The sequence below is a fragment of the Caretta caretta genome, chromosome 4 (genome assembly GCF_965140235.1).
Source record: "Caretta caretta isolate rCarCar2 chromosome 4, rCarCar1.hap1, whole genome shotgun sequence".
In the NCBI taxonomy this organism is placed as follows: Eukaryota; Metazoa; Chordata; order Testudines; family Cheloniidae; genus Caretta; species Caretta caretta.
In genome coordinates this window covers 12,761,568-12,784,007 of record NC_134209.1, presented here as the reverse complement: position 1 = coordinate 12,784,007, position 22,440 = coordinate 12,761,568, and the positions used below count along the sequence as shown (strand labels likewise).

The 22,440-nt window shown below is 49.9% G+C and overlaps 1 protein-coding gene across 1 annotated transcript in view; it reads left to right on the top strand.

The window, feature by feature from the left end:
* The first annotated feature begins 8,631 nt into the window (after positions 1-8,631).
* Positions 8,632-22,440, top strand: part of ARL9 (ARF like GTPase 9) — a 33,371-nt gene continuing 19,562 nt past the window's right edge. Inside the window, exons 1-2 of the mRNA XM_048846868.2 lie at positions 8,632-8,891; positions 21,981-22,149. Of these exons, the coding sequence (XP_048702825.2) occupies positions 8,718-8,891; positions 21,981-22,149 (343 nt within the window). The 5' untranslated portion in view covers positions 8,632-8,717. The remainder of the gene's footprint in view (positions 8,892-21,980; positions 22,150-22,440) is intronic.

Genomic DNA, 22,440 nt, shown 5'->3' with positions numbered 1-22,440 from the left:
GCCTTGGACACAACCTGTTGTCTTTCAACCTCAGACAGTAAGGTTCACAGGAGGATGTTACAATCATCCCAGTCTGGCTTGTGGCTGCTAAGACATCCCTCAAAAACTGAAATAAACCTGCTTGGGTTGGTGGAAAACTCCCCTGCTTGTGCTTTGAAAGCAGCCAAATCCACAGGGTTAAAGGGCACATGAGTATAAACCTGCATAGTCGTGGCCGGACGCCTTTCCGATCCAGACCGGGCGACTTTAGTTTCGGTGATTAAGGGGTATAAGCCAACCTTGGGGACTTACAAGGTGTGGGTGTAGGGGCCGAAGGGGACACCGGCTCTGCCATTACAGTGGGGTGGGGGTCTGGGGACTAACATTAGCTGTTACCGAACCAGTCGGAGTCAGATTACATTGCTGTAAAATATCTGGTCGAGTACATAAAGCCAAAAACAAATGTGCATTTCATTCCATTTCCTTGTTCTCTGACAGAACAGGAGTAACTGGAGGATCGTGTTGTAATTAATTGACCCTCCTGGTGGCCACCACTCCTGGTCCTCTAGTTGATATTGAGGCCAGTCAACTGTACAGAATCGTTTAAATTGACTCTTAGTCATCGGATCCGCACCAAATACCTTCCAGTTTGCTAGGATACACTCTAAGGGTATGTCTACACTACGAAATTAGGTTGAATTTATAGAAGTCGTTTTTTTAGAAATCGGTTTTATATATTCGAGTGTGTGTGTCCCCACAGAAAATGCTCTAAGTGCATTAAGTGCATTAACTTGGCAGAGTGCTTCCACAGTACCGAGGCTAGAGTCGACTTCCGGAGCGTTGCACTGTGGGTAGCTATCCCACAGTTCCCGCAGTCTCCGCTTCCCATTGGAATTCTGGGGTGAGATCCCAATGCCTGATGGGGCTAAAACATTGTCGCGGGTGGTTCTGGGTACATATCGTCAGGCCCCCATTCCCTCCCTCACTCCGTGAAAGCAAGGGCAGACAATTGTTTCACGCCTTTTTTCCTGAGTTACCTGTGCAGACGCCATACCACGGCAAGCATGGAGCCCGCTCAGGTAACCGTCACCGTATGTCTCCTGGGTGCTGGCAGACGCGGTACTGCATTGCTACACAGTAGCAGCAACCCATTGCCTTGTGGCAGCAGACGGTGCAATAGGACTGGTAGCCGTCATCGTCGTGTCCGAAGTGCTCCTGGCCGCGTCGGCCGGGAGTGCCTGGACAGACATGGGCGCAGGGACTAAATTTGGAGTGACTTGATCAAGTCATTCTCTTTAGTCCTGCGGTCAGTCCTATTGAACCATCTTATGGTGAGCAGGCAGGCGATATGGATTGCTAGCAGTTGTATTGTACCATCTTCTGCCAGGCAGGCAAGAGATGAGGATGGCTAGCAGTCGTATTGTACCATCTTCTGCCGAGCAGCCCTGAGATGTGGATGGCATGCAATCCTTCTGCACCGTCTGCTGCCAGCTAAAGATGTAAAAGATAGATGGAGTGGATCAAAACAAGAAATAGACCAGATTTGTTTTGTACTCATTTGCTTCCCCGCCCTCCCCCGTCTAGGGGACTCATTCCTCTAGGTCACACTGCAGTCACTCACAGGGAAGGTGCAGCGAGGTAAATCTAGCCACGTATCAATCAGAGGCCAGACTAACCTCCTTGTTCCAATAAGAACAATAACTTAGGTGCACCATTTCTTATTGGAACCCGCCGTGAAGTCCTGCCTGAAATAATCCTTGATCTAAAGCCACCCCCTTTGTTGATTTTAGCTCCTGAAGCCAACCCTGTAAGCCGTGTCGTCAGTCACCCCTCCCTCCGTCAGAGCAACGGCAGACAATCGTTCCGCGCCTTTTTCTGAGCGGACGCCATACCAAGGCAAGCATGGAGGCCGCTCAGCTCAGTTTGGCAATTAGGAGCACATTAAACACCACACGCATTATCCAGCAGTATATGCAGCACCAGAACCTGGCAGAGCGATACCGGGTGAGTAGGCGATGTCAGCGCGGTCGCGTGAGTGACCAGGACATGGACACAGATTTCTCTGAAAGCATGGGCCCTGCCAATGCATGCATCATGGTGCTAATTGGGCAGGTTCAGATGCTGTGGAACGCTGATTCTGGGCTCGGGAAACAACCACAGACTGGTGGGACCGCATAGTGTTGCAGGTCTGGAATGATTCCCAGTGGCTGCAAAACTTTCGCATGCGTAAGGGCACTTTCATGGAACTTTGTGACTTGATTTCCCCTGCCCTGAAGCGCATGAAAACCAAGATGAGAGCAGCCCTCACAGTTGAGAAGCAAGTGGCGATAGCCCTGTGGAAGCTTGCAACGCCAGACAGCTACCGGTCAGTTGGGAATCAATTTGGAGTGGGCAAATCTACTGTGGGGGCTGCTGTGATGCAAGAAGTCCATGCAATCAAAGATTTGCTGATATCAAGGGTAGTGACCCTGGGAAATGTGCAGGTCATAGTGGATGGCTTTGCTGCAATGGGATTCCCTAACTGTGGTGGGGCGATAGATGGAATGTGTATCCCTATCTTGGGACCGGACCACCAGGGCAGCCAGTACATAAACCAAAAGGGGTACTTTTAAATGATGCCGCAAGCACTGGTGGATCACAAGGGACGTTTCACCAACATCAACATGGGATGGCCGGGAAAGGTACATGACGCTCGCATCTTCAGGAACTCTGGTCTGTTTCAAAAGCTGCAGGAAGGGACTTTATTCCCAGACCAGAAAATAACTGTTGGGGATGTTGAAATGCCTATAGTTATCCTTGGGGACCCAGCCTACCCCTTAACGCCATGGCTCATGAAGCTGTACACAGGCAGCCTGGACAGTAGTCAGGAGCTGTTCAACTACAGGCTGAGCAAGTGAAACTGGTGGTAGAATGTGCATTTGGACATTTAAAGGTGCGCTGGCGCAGTTTACTGACTCGCTTAGACCTCAGCGAAACCAATATTCCCACTGTTATTACTGCTTGCTGTGTGCTCCACAATATCTGTGAGAGTAAGGGGGAGATGTTTATGGCGGGGTGGGAGGTTGAGACAAATCGCCTGGCTGCTGGTTACGCGCAGCCAGACACCAGGGCAGTTAGAAGAGCACAGGAGGGTGCGGTACGCATCAGAGAAGCTTTGAAAACCAGTTTTATGACTGGCCAGTCTACGGTGTGAAAGTTCTCTTTGTTTCTCCTTGATGAAACCCCCCGCCCCTTGTTTCACTGTACTTCCCTGTAAGCTAACCACCGTCCCCTCCTCCCTTCGATCACCGCTTGCAGAGGCAATAAATCATTGTCGCTTCACATTCATGCATTCTTTATTCATTCATCACACAAATGGGGGATGACTACAAAGGTAGCCCAAGAGGGGTGATGGAGGAGGGAAGGACAAGGCCACACAGCACTTTAAGCACAGCACTTTAAAAGTTTACAACTTTAAAATTTATTGAATGCCAGCCTTCTTTTTTTGGGGCAATCTTCTGTGGTGTAGTGGCTGGTTGGCCGGTTGCCCCCCCACCGCGTTCTTGGGCGTCTGGGTGTGGAGGCTATGGAACTTGGGGAGGAGGGCGGTTGGTTACACAGGGGCTGTAGTGGCAGTCTGTGCTCCAGCTGCCTTTGCTGCAGCTCAACCATACACTGGAGCATACTGGTTTGATCCTCCAGCAGCCTCAGCATTGAATCCTGCCTCCTCTCATCACGCTGCCGCCACATTTGAGCTTCAGCCCTGTCTTCAGCCCGCCACTTACTCTCTTCAGCCCGCCACTTACTCTCTTCAGCCCGCCATCTCTCCTCCCGGTCATTTTGTGCTTTCCTGCACTCTGACATTATTTGCCTCCACGCATTTGTCTGTGCTCTGTCAGTGTGGGAGGACAGCGTGAGCTCAGAGAACATTTAATCACTAGTGCATTTTTTTTTCTTTCTAATCTTCACTAGCCTCTGGGAAGGAGAAGATCCTGTGTTCATTGAAACACATGCAGCTGGTGGAGAAAAAAAAGGGACAGCTGTATTTAAAAAGACACATTTTATAAAACAGTGGCTACAGTCTTTCAGGGTAAACCTTGCTGTTAACATTACATATATAGCACATGTGCTTTCGTTACAAGGTCGCATTTTGCCTCCCGCCACCGCGTGGCTACCCCCTCAACCCTGCCCCCTCCCCGTGGCTAACAGCGGGGAACAATTCTGTTCAGCCGCAGGCAAACAGCCCAGCAGGAAAGGCTCCTTTGAGTGTTTCCTGAAGAAAAGCACCCTATTTCCACCAGGTGACCATGAATGATATCTCACTCTCCTGAGGATAACACAGAGAGATAAAGAACAGATATTGTTTGAACGCCAGCAAACATACACTGCAATGCTTTGTTGTACAATGATTCCCGAGTACGTGTTACTGGCCTGGAGTGGTAAAGTGTCCTACCATGAAGGACGCAATAAGGCTGCCCTCCCCAGAAACCTTTTGCAAAGGCCTTGGGAGTACATCCAGGAGAGCCGCGAATGCCAGGGCAAATTAATCCTTTCACATGCTTGCTTTTAAACCATGTATAGTATTTTAAAAGGTACACTCACCGGAGGTCCCTTCTCCGCCTGCCGGGTCCAGGAGGCAGCCTTGGGTGGGTTCGGGGGGTATTGGCTCCAGGTCCAGGGTGAGAAACAGTTCCTCGCTGTCGGGAAAACCGGTTTCTCCGCTTGCTTGCTGTGAGCTATCTACAACCTCATCATCATCATCATCATCTTCTTCGTCCCCAAAACCTGCTTCCGTGTTGCCTCCATCTCCATTGAAGGAGTCAAACACGGCTGGGGTAGTGGTGGCTGAACCCCCTAAAATGGCATGCAGCTCATCAGAGAAGCGGCATGTTTGGGGCTCTGACCCGGAGCGGCCATTCGCCTCTCTGGTTTTCTGGTAGGCTTGCCTCAGCTCCTTAAGTTTCATGCGGCACTGCTTCGGGTCCCTGTTATGGCCTCTGTCCTTCATGCCCTGGGAGATTTTGACAAAGGTTTTGGCATTTCGAAAACTGGAACGGAGTTCTGATAGCACGGATTCCTCTCCCCATATAGCGATCAGATTCCGTACCTCCCATTCGGTCCATGCTGGAGCTCTTTTGCGATTCTGGGATTCCATCATGGTCACCTCTGCTGATGAGCTCTGCATGGTCACCTGCAGCTTGCCACACTGGCCAAACAGGAAATGAGATTCAAAAGTTCGCAGTTCTTTTCCTGTCTACCTGGCCAGTGCATCTGAGTTGAGAGTGCTGTCCAGAGCGGTCACAATGGAGCACTCTGGGATAGCTCCCGGAGGCCAATACCATCGAATTGTGTCCACAGTACCCCAAGTTCGACCCGGCAAGGCCGATTTAAGCGCTAATCCACTTGTCAGGGGTGGAGTACAGAAATCGATTTTAAGAGCCCTTTAAGTCGAAATAAAGGGCTTCATCGTGTGGACGGGTGCAGGTTTACATCGATTTAATGCTGCTAAATTCGACCTAAAGTCCTAGTGTAGACCAGGGCTAAGGGTGTACACTGTGCCCTACCCCCCGAGCTCTGTCCCTGTCCCATACCTACAGGGTAACTCTGGGCATCGCCAGGTTCCGACAGAGCATACAATCCGGATTTCAAAAGTTTCCTACCTTATCCAAGGGACCGGTTCCCCACTGTCGCCCGCAGCTGCTTCTCCACTATATGAGTGCGTTGCACCGTTGTGCCCTCCGGGGTCGATCAAATCGCATCTCCTCCGAGGCCCCCGATGAACTCACCAGTGCGCGCTGGGCGTTGGTTCTCACCGCAATCCTCGACCTCCAGGAGGGGTCCGGGCAAGGCTCAATAGCGGCCTCGTAGCCCACCCAGGGATGCCAAAAGCTGTTGCCGGCACCCAGTGCCAGAGGCAAGCAACAGCAGGGGTTCGTTGCCCGGTGTGCGTCACCCAATAATCACAACGGGATGGAGAAGCGGAAAAGTTTATTTGAAGTTTCAAAGAAGGTACAGGGAGAATAGAATCTCAAATCCTGCACACCAAGCAGGAAGTTACACAGGCTTTTATACATCCTTTCTTCAGCATACTTATCCAATAGCAAGCTGCCCTAAGTATCCATATAGCCAGCCAATCCAGTTACCAGCTAGTTCCCTTGTTCTCTGTACCATCTATTAAACTATAGATATAAAGCTGCTTTGTTCAGCATTGTTCTGCCATATCTGCTCCGTTTGGCCTTGTTTAGTTTCAGGCAGTCTAACTTTGCAACATATTGTTGCAGATCCTCAGCATAACTGCTGCGAGTGCCTCCAGGCGGGGGAGGCCAAGGTCACTTGGGCCTAGTGTGAGGGGGCTTCATCGACACTCGTGGTCTTCCATCCCCTCGAGTTACCTAGTGGCCATGCCCAGTGTCCCCAACAGTATGTAGAGCAGTATAAACAAGTCATTGTCTGTTTGAAATTTTAGTTTGTACTGACTTCGCTAGCGGTGCCTTATACGTAGCCTATTCTAAAACTAGGCAAATATCTAGATGAGTTGATGTACCCCTGGAAGACCTCTGCGTACCCCCTGGGGTACATGTCCCCCTGGTTGAGAACCACTGCTCTAGACCTTTAATCATTTTTGGTCTTCTCTTGACATCCTCCAATTTGTCCATATCTTTCCTGACATGTGGAGCCCAGTGGACAAAATACTCCAGTTGAGGCCTCATCAGCATGGAGCAGAGTGGAAGAATTACATCTCATGTCTTGCTGACAACACTCCTGCTAACACATCCCAGAATGATGTTTGCTTTATTTGTAACCGTGTTGTACTGTTGACTCATATTTAGCTTGTGATCCACTATGATCCCCAGATCCCTTGCCACAGTACTCCTTCCTAGGCAGTCATTTCCCCTTTTTTATGTATGCAGAGGTGGTCAGATTTTTGTTGGTGATAATAGTTTGACTGAAAAATGCCATTTTTGTCAGTTGAAATTATTTGGAAAAACGGTGTCTATTTTGATGAAATTTCATTTAAGGGGAAAAAATAAAGTGTTTTAATGTTAAAACATCCTATTTGACATTTTAAAAATGGAACACTTTTGTTTTGAAATGACTTTTTGGAAGAAAATTGTTTATGCATAAAAGTATTTTTAAAAAGTTTAAAAGGGTGAAATTGTAACAAAATGTTTCAATTGACCCAAAATACATTTGGGGGGGGGGGAGAAATTTTGAATATGGTTTCATTCCTTCTCAAACGATTTTTTTTTAATTGTGGAATTTGAAAATCCAGGCCCTGCCCCTCCCTCCACTACTCCCTTGTAGGCACCAGACAATTTGGCCAATTCATTTAAGTGCCTACAGGAGAGCAGCTGCAATCTGACTGTTGCAAATCAGGCCCACAGTGTTCTTATTAAAGCATTAGCCATGTTTGATTCTGTCTGCCAAGCTACATTGCTGTCCATGGTCATAAGCAGGGCCGTATTAACTCTCCTGTGGGCCCAGCGCGATTAGATTTTGTGAGGCCCCTGTCCTTTTCCTGGGAGGGAGTTTGGTGCAGGAGGGGGCTGGGGCAGGGGATTGGGGTGCAAGAGGGGGTGCAGTGTCTGGGAGGGAGTTTGGGTGCAGAGGAGGATTCTGATCTGGGGCAGGGGGTTGGGGTGCAGGAGGGGGTGCGAGTTGCAGGCTCTAGCTGGGAGGCGCTTACCACATCGACTCCCAGGAAGGCTTCCTGCCATAGCCCCATGCGGCTCCCAGAAGCAGCCGGCTGCTAGCACATCTCCGCGGCCCCTGGAGGGAGGGGGATGGTGTATCTCTGTGCACTGCCCGTGCCTGCAAGTGCTGCCCCCGTAGCTCCCATTGACTGATTCCCAGCTGTGGGGATGGTGTTGGGGGCGAGGGGGAGCTCATGGAGCTGCCTCCCCCTGTCCCCCTAGGGGCCACAGAGACATGCTAGCGCCCGGCTGCTTCTGGGGGCCGCGTGGGGCTATGGCAGGCAGGCAGCCTGAGCGCCCCACTGTGCTTTTAGTGGCCTGGAGTTGGAGGTCGCTGCCTGTGATTTATTTTTGCGGGGCCCCCCTTGAGCTGGGGCCCTGGGCTGCAGCCCTTAAAGCCCCTGCCTTAATCTGGCCCTGGTCATAGGCGCTGGAACTAGGGGTGCTGGGGGGGGTGCGGTAGCACCCCTGGTTTGAAGTCCTTTCGATCACACACAGGATTTATAATTTGGTTCAAGGGCTCTCAGCACCCCCTGGATCCACATTGTTCCGGCGCCCCTGTCCATGGTGTCACAGTTCACGCCCGGGGAAATAGAGTCAAGTTTTAAGCAGCGGCTGGGGCTGGGGACGGGGCTTGCTCGGGGAACGTGGACCTGACTGAAAGCTGCTTTGGGCATTGCTCTTGGGAGTGACAGGGAGTGAGAATGAAGAAAACACCCCCGGGGCCCCCTAGTAAAATACACGACAACCCTTCACAGCGGGATTGCTGCAGCAGTTCCGGCTCGCAGCTGGCCGCTCGGGGTCGGCGGCCGGGTGGCGAGAGGAGGAAGGCGAAGGGCGCGCTGCAGGCGGGGGAGGACGTGGGGACGCTGGCGGGGACCCGGGGCCGGACGGAGCGAGCAGCCGGCGGGGGAGGTGGGGCGAAGGCGGGCGCGGGCGCGGGCGCGGGGCGGGCCCGGCGGAGGTACAGCCCCTTCCCGCCCGGCTCCGGCCGGGGAACGCGCAGCCCGGCGCTACGCCCAGGCGTCTGGCGGGGAGTCCCGCCCTGCCCGGGGCAGAGCCGCGATGGGCACCAGCCTGCGGCGGGCAGGGCTGGCGGGCGCGGTCCTGGCGCTCGGCGCGGGCGGGGCCTACGCCGCCTGGCGCTACCTGGCCCGGGACCCCGGGGGCCGAGCGCTGCCGCCGGAGCCGCCGCTGGAGCCGCGGGCGGGCGGAGCCTGCGCGGCGGCCGGGGAGCAGGTACGGGGCAGGGAGCCGGGCGCGGGGTTCCGCCGGGCTGCGAGCTCTGCGGGGGCCCGGGCGCCCCTTCGGGCGGCTGCTCCGTGGCCGGGCAGGGCCGTACGGACGTAGGGGTCCCGCTGGGAGGTCACCGGCCGGAGCCGCGGGACCTGCCCTTCTTCCCGGCCCCCGGGGTACCGGCAGGGGCGTGTGGGGCAAGAGCTCGTTCCTGGGCCGCGCGGAGCGGGGGAGTGTGGCCAGGCCTCCCTGCAATCCCGGGCACAGGCGAGCGGAGCCAGCCAGGCCAGGAGATCTGCCTGCCCCCGGGCTATCGAGGCCAAGGCAGGATAAGCCCGAACGGCCTTGGGGGAAATCTTGTTAGGGCCGAGTGGAAGGACGGCTCAGAATAGGAGGTGCCTGGAGCGCCTCTCCCGCAGGGGCTGGCTCTCCCTGCCCCGGCCCAGGGGCGGCCTGGGGCCAGGCGCAGCAAAGGGCGTGCTGCCGCTGGTGACTTCAGCGGGCTCGCTCCGAGTCGGGACAGTCTTCGCTTGGCTCTCGCTGGGACAGCTCGTGTGTCCCCTTTGTACTGGATTGAGGAGCTGCCCTGCTGTAATGAACGGGCAACAGATTAAACGTTTATTTTAGTAACTAAGCCACAGGGTCTTATCTATGTAAGACCCACCGTTCACAGCTTCAGAACTAATCAAATGCAAATCCTTCCATGCCAAGGTGGCTGCAAGTTCACTCTTATGCTCCTGTTAAACCATAAAAAGAAAAGGAGGACTTCTGGCACCTTGCTCAGGACAGCTTATGCTCTAATAAATTTGTTAGTCTCTAAGGTGCCACAAGTCCTCCTTTTCTTTTTGCAGATACAGACTTAACACAGCTGGTACTCTGAAACCTGTTAAACCATAGACACTCCTGCTGCTCTCTTGATTTCTGGTACAAGAGCAAACTCTTCACACAGAAATGCAGACTGGGAGTGTCAGAGAGGCCTATGCGATTTAGGCATATAGTTCCTATTGACCACTGGGGACTGGTGTGTGCCTGACTCCCCTGGCTGCTTTTGAAAATCTCACCCATAAGCAATATGCTGTCTCCATCCTGTATCTACTTATTTCTTCCAGGGTAACCCAACTTTGCCTGTCTAGGAAGAGGCAGGGCTGACTTTCACAGAGAGCAGGAGAGCATTCTTCAGAGGTTAAGGATTAGCATGGTTTGAATGTGACAGGTTAATCTCAGGCTCTTGTTCCCACCTGCCCACAATGATGTTTGAAAAGCCTTTAAAAAATAAAGAAGGTTATTGGGCCCAATTTATCACTGGCATAAAATCGCACAACCCCGCTGAAGTCAGTGGAGTTGAACTTTGCTTTCCCCAGCAGTGGATGGGGGCTAGGAAATGGAAAAGCCCATCATTGTAAAGTTCACATTTGTGGGATCTACTCTCTTTCTTTTCTGAATGTCCTCCCCTCTCTCCCCCCTCCCCCCCGATCAAATCCTGCACTTAGTAAACACTAATTTCGGACAGCAGGATCTGTAAGTGCAGACCCATGTGGTTGTGTAAAGCCAGGGAAGGCCTGATCCGAGCCCACTGGGAAGACTCCATGTGCTTCTGTGGGTTCATGTTAGTGGAGCACTTGGTGGTCTCGGGGCAGAGACAGCTCTTGAGTTAACTGGCCACTGTGATTTTTCAGTTAGACTTGTAAGTGTGACTTACATGTAGAAAAAGCACTGGGCTTTGTTCTTCATTGGTGCGTTAGGATTTCATAATCCTACTGCTTCACTAGATCGCCAAAGAGGCTTCCAGGGCAGACAGTTCTTGAACTTCTCCTTTAAAAAAAAAAATCCTGCCTTCCTTATATATCATAATGTAACCATAGAGAGCACAACCCACTGCACTCAATTTTCGGACCCAGCTCTACTCTACAGTGTTTGGCGGGCTAAAATCCATGTCACAGAAGCTTCATTCACAAATTAGTGGACCTGAGAGTTTCTGCTCGGCTGAGACCCAGGCTCACAGGAGAGGCTTTATAGATGTGTTTCGGCACTCATGCCTGGAGAGGGAAGTGGCTCTAGGTCAGGTGTGAAGTCAGGGGAAGGGAAGAGTGGAGGCACATGCCCAGCATCTGGATAGAAAGGGGACTTAAATTCTCATGGCTAGTCTCCTTACATTAGACACTAAAACAATCTAAATAAATACATACACGCACGAGAACAGCCATACTAATTCAGACCAATGGTCCATCTAGCCCAGTATCCTGTCTTCCAACAGTGGCCAATGCCAGGTGCCCTAGAGAGAATTAACAGAACAGGACAATGGTCAAGTGATCCATCCCCTGTCGTTCAGTCCTAGCTTCTGGCAGTCAGAGGTTTAGGGACACCCATAGCATGGGGTTGCGTACCTGACCATTTTGGCTAATATAGGCCTGTCTTCCATGAATGTATCTAATTCTTTTTAGAACCAACCCAGTTACACTTTTGGCCTCCACAACACCCCCCGGTCTGCTTTGTTATGTGAAATACTTCCTTTTGTTTATTTTAAACCTGCTGCCTATTAACTTCATTGGTGGACCCCTGGTTCTTGTGTTATGTGAAAGAGTAAATAATACGTCCTTATTCACTTTCTCCATACTATACATGCTTTTCTAGAGCTCTGTCATATCCCCGCTAATTCTCTCTCTTTTAAACTGAAAAGTCCCAGTCTTTTCAATCTCTCCTTGTATGGAAGCTGTTCCATCCCTCTAAATATTTTTGTAGCCCTTCTCTGTATCTTTGCAGATGATGATATAACTTTTTTTGCGATGGGGTGACCAGAACTGCACACAGTATCCAAAGTGTGGGCATCCCGTGTATTTATATCATGGCATTATGATATTTACTGTCTTATTTTCTATCCCTTTCCTAATGGTTCTCAACATTGTTAGCTTTTTGACTGCTGCTGCACACTGAGTGGATGTTTTCAGAAAACTATGCACAGTGACTCCAAGTTCTCTTTCTTGAGTGGTAACAGCTAATTTACATCCCATCATTGTGTATAGTTGGAATTATGTTTTCCAATGTGCATTTACATTGCATTTATCAACACTGAATTTAATTTGCCATTTTGTTGCCCAGTCACCCAGTTTTGTGAGATTCCTTTGTAACTCTTCGCAGTCTGCTTTGGACTTAACTATCTTGAGAAATTTTCTATCATCTGCAAACTTTGCCACCTCACTGTTCACTCCTTTTGCCAAATTATCAATGAATATGTTGAACAGCACGCGTCCCATTACAGGTCCCTGGGGGACCCCTCTATTTACCTCTCTCCACTGTGAAAACTGGCCATTTATTCCTGCCTTCAATTTCCTATCTTTTAACCAGTTACTGATCCATGAGAATCTTCTCTTATCCCATGCTGCCCACTTTACTTAAGAGCCTTTTGTGAGGGACCTTGTCAAAGGCTTTGTGAAAGTCAAAGTACACTATATCCACTTTGTCATACCTCACCAAACAAGTACATGGATTTCCCTTTACAAAAGCTGTGTTGATTTGTCCCAGCATACCTTGTTCATCTATGCATCTGATGATTCTGTTCTTACTGTAGTTCAACCAGTTTGCCTGGTACTGAACTCAGGCTTACTGGCCTGTAATTGCCAAGATCACCTCTGGAACCCTTTTTAAAAATCAGTGTTGCATTAGCTACCCTCCAGTCGTCTGGTACAGAGGCTGATTTAAGTGATAGGTTGCATATCCCTGTTGGTAGTGCTGAAATTTCACATTTGAGTTCCTTCAGAACGCTTGTGTGATACCATCTGGTCCTGGTGACTTATTACTGTTTAATTTATCAGTTTGTTCCAAAACCTCCTCTATCGACCCCTCAGTCTGGGGCAGTTCCTCAGGTTTGCCACCTACAAAGAACGGCTCAGGTGTGGGGATCTCCCTCACATCCTCTGCAGTGAAGACTGATGCAAGGGATTCATTTACATTTCTGTGCAACGGCCTTTTCTTTCTTGAGTGCTCCTTTAGCATCTCGTTGGCCCACTGATTGTTTGGCAGGCCTCCCAAAACACACCCCAAATAAAACTCCTTCTTCATTTATGAACTGCCTGTGCCTCTGCCTGTTGATTGCACTGACTGCTGAAACTGACCATAGTCCAAGAGAGCACTTGTTACATTTTCAGGGGATTACCTGTAACCCTAGAGCCACAGCTTTGGCTCACCCTGACATCCAAGGTGCAATTCTAACTTCTCTTAAACCAGAGGAATTCCAGAGGAGTCAATAGGTTTTTGGTTTTGTGTTTTGTTTTTTAAGTCATTGGTGTTAATCAAGTCTTACACTTGTGTAATAGAGATCAAAACTGGCCCACTAACAGTCATGGAGACACTGCTGGTTTCATGTTGTGCGTGAACTGAATATGTTCATATGGATTCCATCGCGGTGGATCTGTGTGTTGTGCAGAAGGTAAACGCAATAATTCAGATAGGCACTCTGGCAATTGCAGGGGAAAGAAAGGAAGAGCTGGTGATTAAAGGGAGTTCCACGGGGGTAATGATGGGCTGGCTTGAATAGAGGGGCCTGACACTCAGCCTTGAAGGCTGACAGAGAGACTCCAGTGGAAATACTCCAAAAGGTGACCCTGAGCCCAGCACATTTCAGGGGGAGGCTGAGGATAACTAGAGCTTCCCTTTGCAAGATAGAAATTGTTTCTCCCCCCAAATACAAGGGTCTGGTGGCATCGCCACTAGCCCAGGACATCATGTGAACCTGCTCAAAGCGTCTCTGCCTGCTTAGGAATGAAAGGATGGACTGATGATACAGTGACATCTGCTGCAGCCCATGTGCTGTCACTGCTGGGGAGCTGGTTTGCTGTCGTGTGTAGTTAGCTGGCCGGGGGCTAGTGAACCGATCAGCCATTTGATGAAAACCATTCTGGGAACATAGATCATGAAGAAATTTCTCCACCCACAAGACTAACACATGCAGAGCTGAGATGCAATGAAATGAGCAAGGAGCTCCTGTCTTTGGATGGTGATAGAGAGCAACCAGAAATACAAAGTGAGGAGTGGAGATGAGACTGTAGAAGCGGGGGAAGGATTCATTGCTGTGTCTTGTGGCCTGAGGCACTCTTCCATCTACACTCTGCCATGTTATGAAACTGTATGCGCCAAAGCTGCAGAGCCTGTAAGTGACTGGCTGACTGGCCCCCGTCTTCTCTCTTGCATGCACTAACCCTTGTTCTGCACTGCTTTTCTGCAAGTTGTCATCCAGCTATCATGAGCCAGCAGTAAGAGAGGAGTGTGGATCATTTTTCTATAAATAATTCTATTTCTGTAATTAATCATCCCAACAGCTTCTAGAGCAGAGATCTCAAACTCAAATCACCACGAGGGCCACATGAGGACTAGTACGTTGGCCCGAGGGCCGCATCACTGACACCTTTTCATATAAAGATACAAAAGTCCCCCACCCCGCCCCCGGCCCCACCCGCACTCCACCCGTTCCATGAACCCCTGCCTTGCATCTTCCCACCCATTCCCGGCTCCTATTCCAACCCCTTCCCCAGATCCCCACCCCTTCTCCGCCTCCTCCCGTGAGCACGCGGCTCCCTGCTCCTCCCTCCTGGAAAGTGCTAAGTGCTGCCAAACAGCTGTTTGGTGGCAGGAAGTGCCTGGAGGTAGGCAGAGGAGCGGAGACGCGGTGCACTGGGGAGGAGGGAGGGCGGCGGGTGAGGGGAGCTTGGTGGCCACAGGAAATAACTCCGGGGGGGTGGGGAGCTTGGCAGGCTGCAGCAAATAACCCTGCCGGCTGCGTGTTTGAGACCCCTATTCTAGAGGTAGCTGGCAGAGCTTTGAGGGCTGTAGATTTCAGCACCTGTGTCCATTCCAGATCTCACACGTGCTTTGGGGTGTCCTCTGAATACACTATAAGATTGAAACTACCATTCACACGAGGTTTGATTGGACAAAGAACCCTACAGCTCTGCGGCTTAACCTGTGTGTGCACAAGTGGCTTTTCTCACCTCGGTGTCTAATCGATGCTGCCGTGCCTTCTTTCTGCTCCTGCAAGGCCGTGTTTGCATTGCCCTTGCCTGCCTGCCTGGCCATCATAGTCCCGTCTAAGGGGCTGTGCTACCTCGGTGCCATTGCCAGGGTGCATCCTTCTCTCCTCATTCTAGCAGCCCCAGGCTCCATCCACATTAAGATCTCTGGACAGATGCACAGTGACTAATCAAGTGGCAATTGCTATTTCTTGTTTTCTGGATACAGCTGTGTAATAAAGCAGAACCCTCCTGTCCAGAGTTTCTTCAGTCCTTGCCTACTTGGATACATGGTGGAACACTGGTTCACACACCTTTGAAAGCTGCAGGCAGTCTGGCCACAGAAACCCCACAAGGCCCATCCTTGTTTAGATCTTGGGCAGAACTCGCACTGAAGCCAATGGGAGACTTGCCTGCAAAGGGGCCTCAGCTGGGTGCACACAGAAACACCTTGGCTAATGCCTCAAGAACAAGGCCAGCAGCCATTCCGGGAAGGGAAGGGTTAGTGAATGAAGGCAGAGGAGAGGCTGCAGCTCTGATGATTGTGTAGAGGCTGGCGTATAGGTGGCACTGTGGGTTAATGCATGCAGCTCGTACAGTAGTAATTGTTCTATTGTGCAGTTCTGAGCCATAATCCGGCCATGATTCCCAGCCAGATGGCTCCTGTGAGCTCAACCAGTGGTCTCTTGTGAATGTATGTGTGTCACCACACAGCTTGGCTTGGTTGGCAGCACATTTAGGAGGGGCTCAGGATTGTGATGGTGCCTCTGAGATGCATGGCTACCCCCAGGGATCAACCTGGACCTGCTGGATGGAGGTGGAAGGTGTTAGTTAACTTGCATCTCTGCGAGAGGAAAGACAGGGGTGAGTTAACATACGCTGCCTAAAACCCACCTCCTAGTTCAGACAGACCGGCTGTGGGAGAGCTGGGATAGGGCCGAGCTCTTGCGATTGCTGACTCCTCACTTCCAAGAGCAGTAATGGTCACTGAAGTAAAGGCATGAAATGTTTTGTACTGCTGTCTTCAGCAATATTACCCATTTACAAGCAGGCAGAGTTCTGTGATCTCCTCTTACTACCCCAAAGAGCAGAGCTTAACTAGTTGTTGAAGTGGTTTGGTTTGGCCAGTGTTAGGTAGAACTGGGTCAGAGGCTGCTTTACAGAAATAACCCACACCAAGCTAGTGCTTCAGTTCAGGTTTCTTCTGCCTCCTCTACATCACATCCTATCCCAGTCAGCCACCTGCAAATGCAATAGCTGAACATAAAAACGGCCAGACTGGGTCAGACTAATGGTCTATCTAGCCCAGTACTCCGTCGTCTTACAACGGCCAATGCCAGGTGCCCCATAGGAAATGAACAGAAGAGGGCAATGATTGAGTGATCCATCCTCTGTTGCCTATTCCCAGCTTCCAGCAAAAAACAGGCTAGGGACACTCAGAGCATGGGATTGCGTCCCTCACTATCCTGCTTAATAGTCACTGATGGACCTACCCTCCATGAACTTATCCAGCTGCTGTCTCAACTTTTGTTCTCACAGTATAACGGGGGTGTACAAGTCCAGATGCTCATGTCTGACCTGAGCCAAACAAGCTGTGATTCCGCTTGTTCCCCCCACTGTCAGGTCTCCCCTGAATTGAATCGGTAACCCGTTACGAATGCTAACGCTCTGGTGAAATGCTGGCTGCAGGCTGCTCCTTCCTTAGAAACGACAGCGATTATGAATGAGGTACCCGTTAAAAGAGAGGAGAGCGAGAGATTGAGCTGATATTTAGCCTCACTAAGCCTACAACTTGGCATCTGCTTATTGTAGTTTAGTTCTGAGCTCTGTTCATCAGCAGTGAACTCTGCCACATCTGTTACCTGGTGGCGATTGTGGAGCCTGCGATGGAGCTGGGAACCCCCAAATGGCACCTGCTCATGTAACAGACAGTGGAGACAAGGAGTGAAAAAAGCCAGAGCTGGATTTTAAGAGTTCAGCCCCCAACAGCTCCCACTTAGGCACTTAAATAAATAGTCACCTTTTCCAAAGAGCTCAGCAGCCCCTCTTGTTCTCAAAGGGGCTGGAGGGGCAGGGTCCACCATTGCTCTCTGAGAGCTGCTGGGGTCCAGGCCCTTTTAAAAATCCAACCATTGTGTGTAGGTGCCTAAAGGGGAGCTGAGCCCTGTGGATAACCTGGCTTGAATGACTGTGCTTGAGGTTCTCTGGTTTTAACTAGAGAACGCCACATCAGCTCTGAAAAGTCATCTCCTAGTTACTGCAAACTCTGAGCGGCATTTCTGGTCTATTTAATCTGTCGTACATGCTGTTGTGAGCTGGTGCCTCCTGCTGTGTATCTAGATTATCAATCCCTTGTTTTACTTGACAGTCAAACCCCTGAGCCTGTCTGCGCTTTGACTTCAGCCACAACAGGGGACTTAGTTACATCACCAGGTCCAGTCTGTAGCGCAGATGGGACCTGACCTACCTTTTAACCACGACCCAGAAACTTGCTGAAGTCTTACATACCCAACCCCTTCATGCTGAGACCTCAAGTGAGTTCTCCTACAAAACCAGGCAAGACCAGGCTTGACAATCCTGCTCTCTCTCAGGCAAAGGAAAAACAATTTGTTTGACAACACCCTCAAAGCTTCCTTCCCCCATCATTAAGAAGCAAGAAAGAGGATGCAGCCGCAATTCCCACCCCCCATGTCCCATTCCTGGCAGGTCACCTTAAGTTTCTTCAGGGCTGAATTTTAGCATGCCCTTAGGGTCAGATTTTTAAAGGTATTTAGGTGCCCATTTGTATCTTCAGGCATTTAAATACCTTTAAAAATGTGGCCCTTAGGGACGGGGCCATGTAACTGAGTCACCATCAATTTTAGTAGGAGTCTGGAGAGCAATTAAGTGGCTAATATACAGTATATCTCTATATCACAAGCAATTAACTTTTCTAAATTAGTGAACCACAGCCTATACCTGCGTAGGCCCTAATCCTGCAAATATTGAGTGCTGGGTAGTAAACGCGCTGCTGTGTAGTGAGCAGCTGTGAGATCAAACTCTTACCACTTTCTTCTATGTTGTGGATCATGGCAGCAAAATATACACACAAATCTGCAGGATAGCTGATGACTTCAGCTGCTGGCTGGGGGATGGTTCATATGCAAATAGTATGCGGTTCTTTATTTCGGTGACCTGAGTATGCTTTTTCTGCATGATATGGATGGCTAATGCCACTGGCTTGCAGAGGTTATCATCTGCTACATGCATTTGTAAAGCCCCTGTCACACTGGGAATCTAGACTGCAGTTTACATGGCTTGAATTGTTCTCCGTGTTCGCCGAGGGTAAGACAAGAAGTACTCAGCTTAGTTTGTCGCGAGGTTAGGTTAGACACTAGGAAAAATGTTCTCACTCTAAGGATGGTTGAGCGCAGGAACAGGAGGGAGGCTGTGGGATCCCTGCACTGGACGCTGTTGGACAAACACCTACAGTGTGTATGGTAACACCCATTGTTTCATGTTCTCTGTGTATATAAATCTCCCCACTGTATTTTCCACTGAATGCATCCGATGAAGTGAGCTGTAGCTCACGAAAGCTTATGCTCAAATAAATTTGTTAGTCTCTAAGGTGCCACAAGTCCTCCTTTTTGCGGATACAGTCTAACATGGCTGCTACTCTGAAACCTGTCCAGGAATACTCACTCCTGCCTCAGAGTTTGGGAGAGGAACTAGACACCCTTTTGAGGTCCCTTCCAATCCTTTGTTTCTATGACAGGAGCAAAATACCAGGCTGATCTTTCCAGCTCCCAACTCCCTTGCATTTTTATCAGGTCAAGATCCTTTTAAGTGCAGATTTCCCAAAATGGCTTTCTGTGCCATGTAGCAGTTAAATAGACAAATCAGGTGTTGAGGACTTAGTGCAGTAACCAGTCATCCAGGCAATCGGTGCCTCTGCTGGCAGCAATGAACTCAAGGCTGATGTGCTGTTGGGAGCAAAGACCAGGGTAATGTCAGGGTCAGTTATTTACTCCCATGCATATAACACTCGGAAGGCTATGAGCCTCATTGGGCTGGATAAGTGGGCTCAACTCCCATTGAAATAAATAGGAGCTGTGGCTGTCTCCATTAGAGCTGATACAGTCCTATATTTTCAATGTTTTCATCAATGTTATTAAGTATTCTACTATTTAAAAGGTAGGGAAGCAGCATGGTCTAGTGGGCATAGACTGACCAGGTAGCAAGTGTGAAAAATCGGGGTGGGGGTGGTAATAGGGTCCTATATAAAACAAAGCCCCAAATATCCAGAGGTCCCGATAGTATTGGGACATCTGGTCACCCTTAGTGGGGAGGGCAGTGAACTGGGAGTCAGGAGACCTGGCTTCTAGACTCAGCTTTGTCAGACCAACTGCGTTACCAAAAATGAATCATTCATTTCTCTTGTCTGTACAGAACAGGGATAAGGATATGTCCCTTCCTTTGTAAAACGCGTTGAGATCTGTGAATGAAAAGAGCTAAGGTCCAGATAAGTGCGAAAGCAATGGGAGTTAGGTGTCCAATACCTTTTGAGAATCTGGGTCTAAGTGTCATTGTTATGCTCTTGTGCTTTGGGATAGCTGGTACGAATTTTCCATTCTTTCTGTGTTGTTTGGTATGAGATATACACAGAGTTCTGTGGGTATCCAAAAGCCAACTGTGGGTGCAAAACACCTACATTAGCAACAAAACTGTGCTAGCGATCATTGGTTTAAATAGTGATGGAGAATCTAGTGACAGAAATTCAGGTGGTAAAGAGAAGTCTTGCAATACAAGGGTGATTTTAGAGCTAAAAGCTGTGTGAGTGGCACAGAGAGCTCAGAAAGCTGGCACCAAAACAGATTTCATAGGCTCAATGCTAGATTGTAGCCCAAACTGCAAAAAACAAATTACACCAGACAGAGTCCAACGCCCTTAAAAAACTATATAAGTAGAACCCACTTGTGCAGGGGAGGTCTGCAACACACTGTTGTGCAGGCAGCATGCTGCACAGCAGTGCAGGGAGGTGCTGTTGTGGCTAAGGACAGTGCCTCAATCCCCTGCTTTGAACAAAATCACCATGGGATCTTTAATGCCCGCATGCCATAGAGACCCCTCATTTCAGAACGAAGCTAGCCAGCTGCTGCAGCACTGGAGAATGAGTATGGAGGGGCGCATGGCACGCTGGGCTTTGCACTGCTAGCCGTAATACACAACAGTGTGCCTACACCTCTGGGATGGTGTGATTCCCACATCCAGCGCCACCCGGTGTTGCTCATCCCAGGTGACGCTCACGCACCCAGTGGCCCCTCGCCCCTGCTCGACAGGCCCCGTGTGGTGGGGTGGCACGGAGCCTCCTGCAGCTGCTCCTCCGGGCCAGCAAAGGGCTGCGCTGCCGAGGAATGGCAGGTGACCAAACTGCCTCTCTGGTTTGGCCCTCTATCCCCTGGCCCCAGCTGGGAACAGGCCGCATGGCGCAGCTGGAGGGAGGTGGCTGGGTGCCCGGTGCCCTGCCAGAGCGGGAGGTGAGAGGGGTCATGGGGAGCAGCTGGGGGCTGGAACCAGGAGGCTGATGGAGATCAAACCATCCTGGGTAGCCTCCGTCATCCTGTCCTAACCTCCCAACCAGAGCCCCAGGCCTTCCCCCGTCTGCCTGGCTGTCCCCACATGCCTGGATGGGGGGGACGGGCTCTGCCTGCTCTCACCATGTGCTGGGCGGGTCCGATGTGTTTTCTCATCAGTGAGAAATGAGCCATGTGGGGCTGCATGACATGCGGCGCGACTGGCCCCCAGAATCCTGGGCACTGGTCTTGGCTCTTGCCGAGCCTCACGGGAGCTGCTGGGAGAGGCATTGGTTTATTTGGGGGTCCTAGTCTGAGGACCAGCTGAGGAAACGTGCCAGCGGGAGAGCAGAAGGGGGAATGGGTATGGCCTCCCCTTCTAAAAATAACCCTGTAGCAATAGCCCTAAGCAGTGCATAGCGCTCTTGTCCACGCATGCCATCCTTGCCATCTAGAGTAAGGATCAGGATCATATGTCCCCCCGCCCCATCCCATCACTGGTGGTGACCCCCTTGGGAGTTATTCATAACACACACCAGGGTTTCACATCACGTAAACAGTTTGTGAGGCTGTCACTTGCATTACAGTGGAAGAAAAATGCTGATGTCCCTCTTTAAAAAAAAAAAAAAAAAAGGGGGGGGGGGAGTAGCTAGCGAAAGCCCTGTCCAATTCTGAATAGCTAGTAAAAACAAACTAACTGCCAAGTCAAATAAATCAGATTCTACAAGAACATAATGTACCTTTGTTCTTTCTGCTTCTTGCTGCAGAGATGAAGTGACAAACGATATTCCAATAGCTGTGGTGGGCTAACTGATAATGCTAGGCCACAGACGACAAAGTCTTGGCTTGATGATATGAGGTGTGCATTGAAGGTCGTTAATCAGGTGCAAATATATTAATCCAGATGCATTCAAAGCTCAGAAGAAACAGGCGTTTGCCAAGGAGAACGTGTTGGTATTTGTAGAGAAACACTTATTTTCAGGCTTCTAAAAGGGTGTCTATAAATAAAGGAGACTAAGATGTTTTTTTCCCGAAAGACATGGCAGTGTTCTGTTAATGGGGGCTGGGAAAACTGCAGGAGCTCCAGTGTGTCCCACTCTCATTGCAGGTGGGGAGGCTTCTCTTTTACAGAATGGCTGTGATATTGGACAACGGAAGTCGTTCCAAACAAACTGATGATGGTCCCTGCAACGAGCTAACTTCACACACTTTGAGTAGTCCCATTGAAGGCAGTGGGGTTATTCAGTGTATAAAGAAAGCGTATTCATAGCTATTTGCAGGATCAGGCTCTAATTTGATACATTTCTAAGCCTTTCTATTCCCAGTGCAGGCATAGGCCCCTACTGCATTCATCTTGCTAGAATTTGACTAATATTTGAGTTTTTTTCTCTTAGCCACACACAGACAGATCAGTTCTCTTGCTTCCTTGTATGCTAGTCCTATAAAACTTCATAGTGTGATTCTCTGCAGACCTGTATGCTGACCAGCCTACTCACCCTCTTCCTGCTGCACTAGTGAACATGTTCATTCTTATTTCACAGGGTAAGCTCCAAAGCAAACAGATATTAGTATTGGGCCTGGACGGAGCGGGGAAGACCAGCGTTCTCCACTCACTGGCCACAAACCATGTGAAGCGAAGTACAGCTTCCACAGAGGGCATCAATGCGGTCTGCATCAACACCGAAGAGGCGAAGATGGAATTCTTAGAAAGTAAGTGCGTGCATTTTAATAAGTAACATAAGGAAAATTCTCATTATACTTAATGGGAGCTTTGCTTTAGGTAGAATGCTTAGACCCTTAATTTTTTTAACTTATTTATTTATTTATTTAGGAAGTTTAAACAAGTTTACAGATCCTTGCCATGTAAGTATCAGAAACAAAATAATTATTACAACAGAGAGTTTTTGTCTAAAGAGACATTATACAGGAATATAGTCATCAGATCTTTCTGTTTAACAGGGTGGTACCGTATAAAGTGTGAGCATCATTACAACACCAACA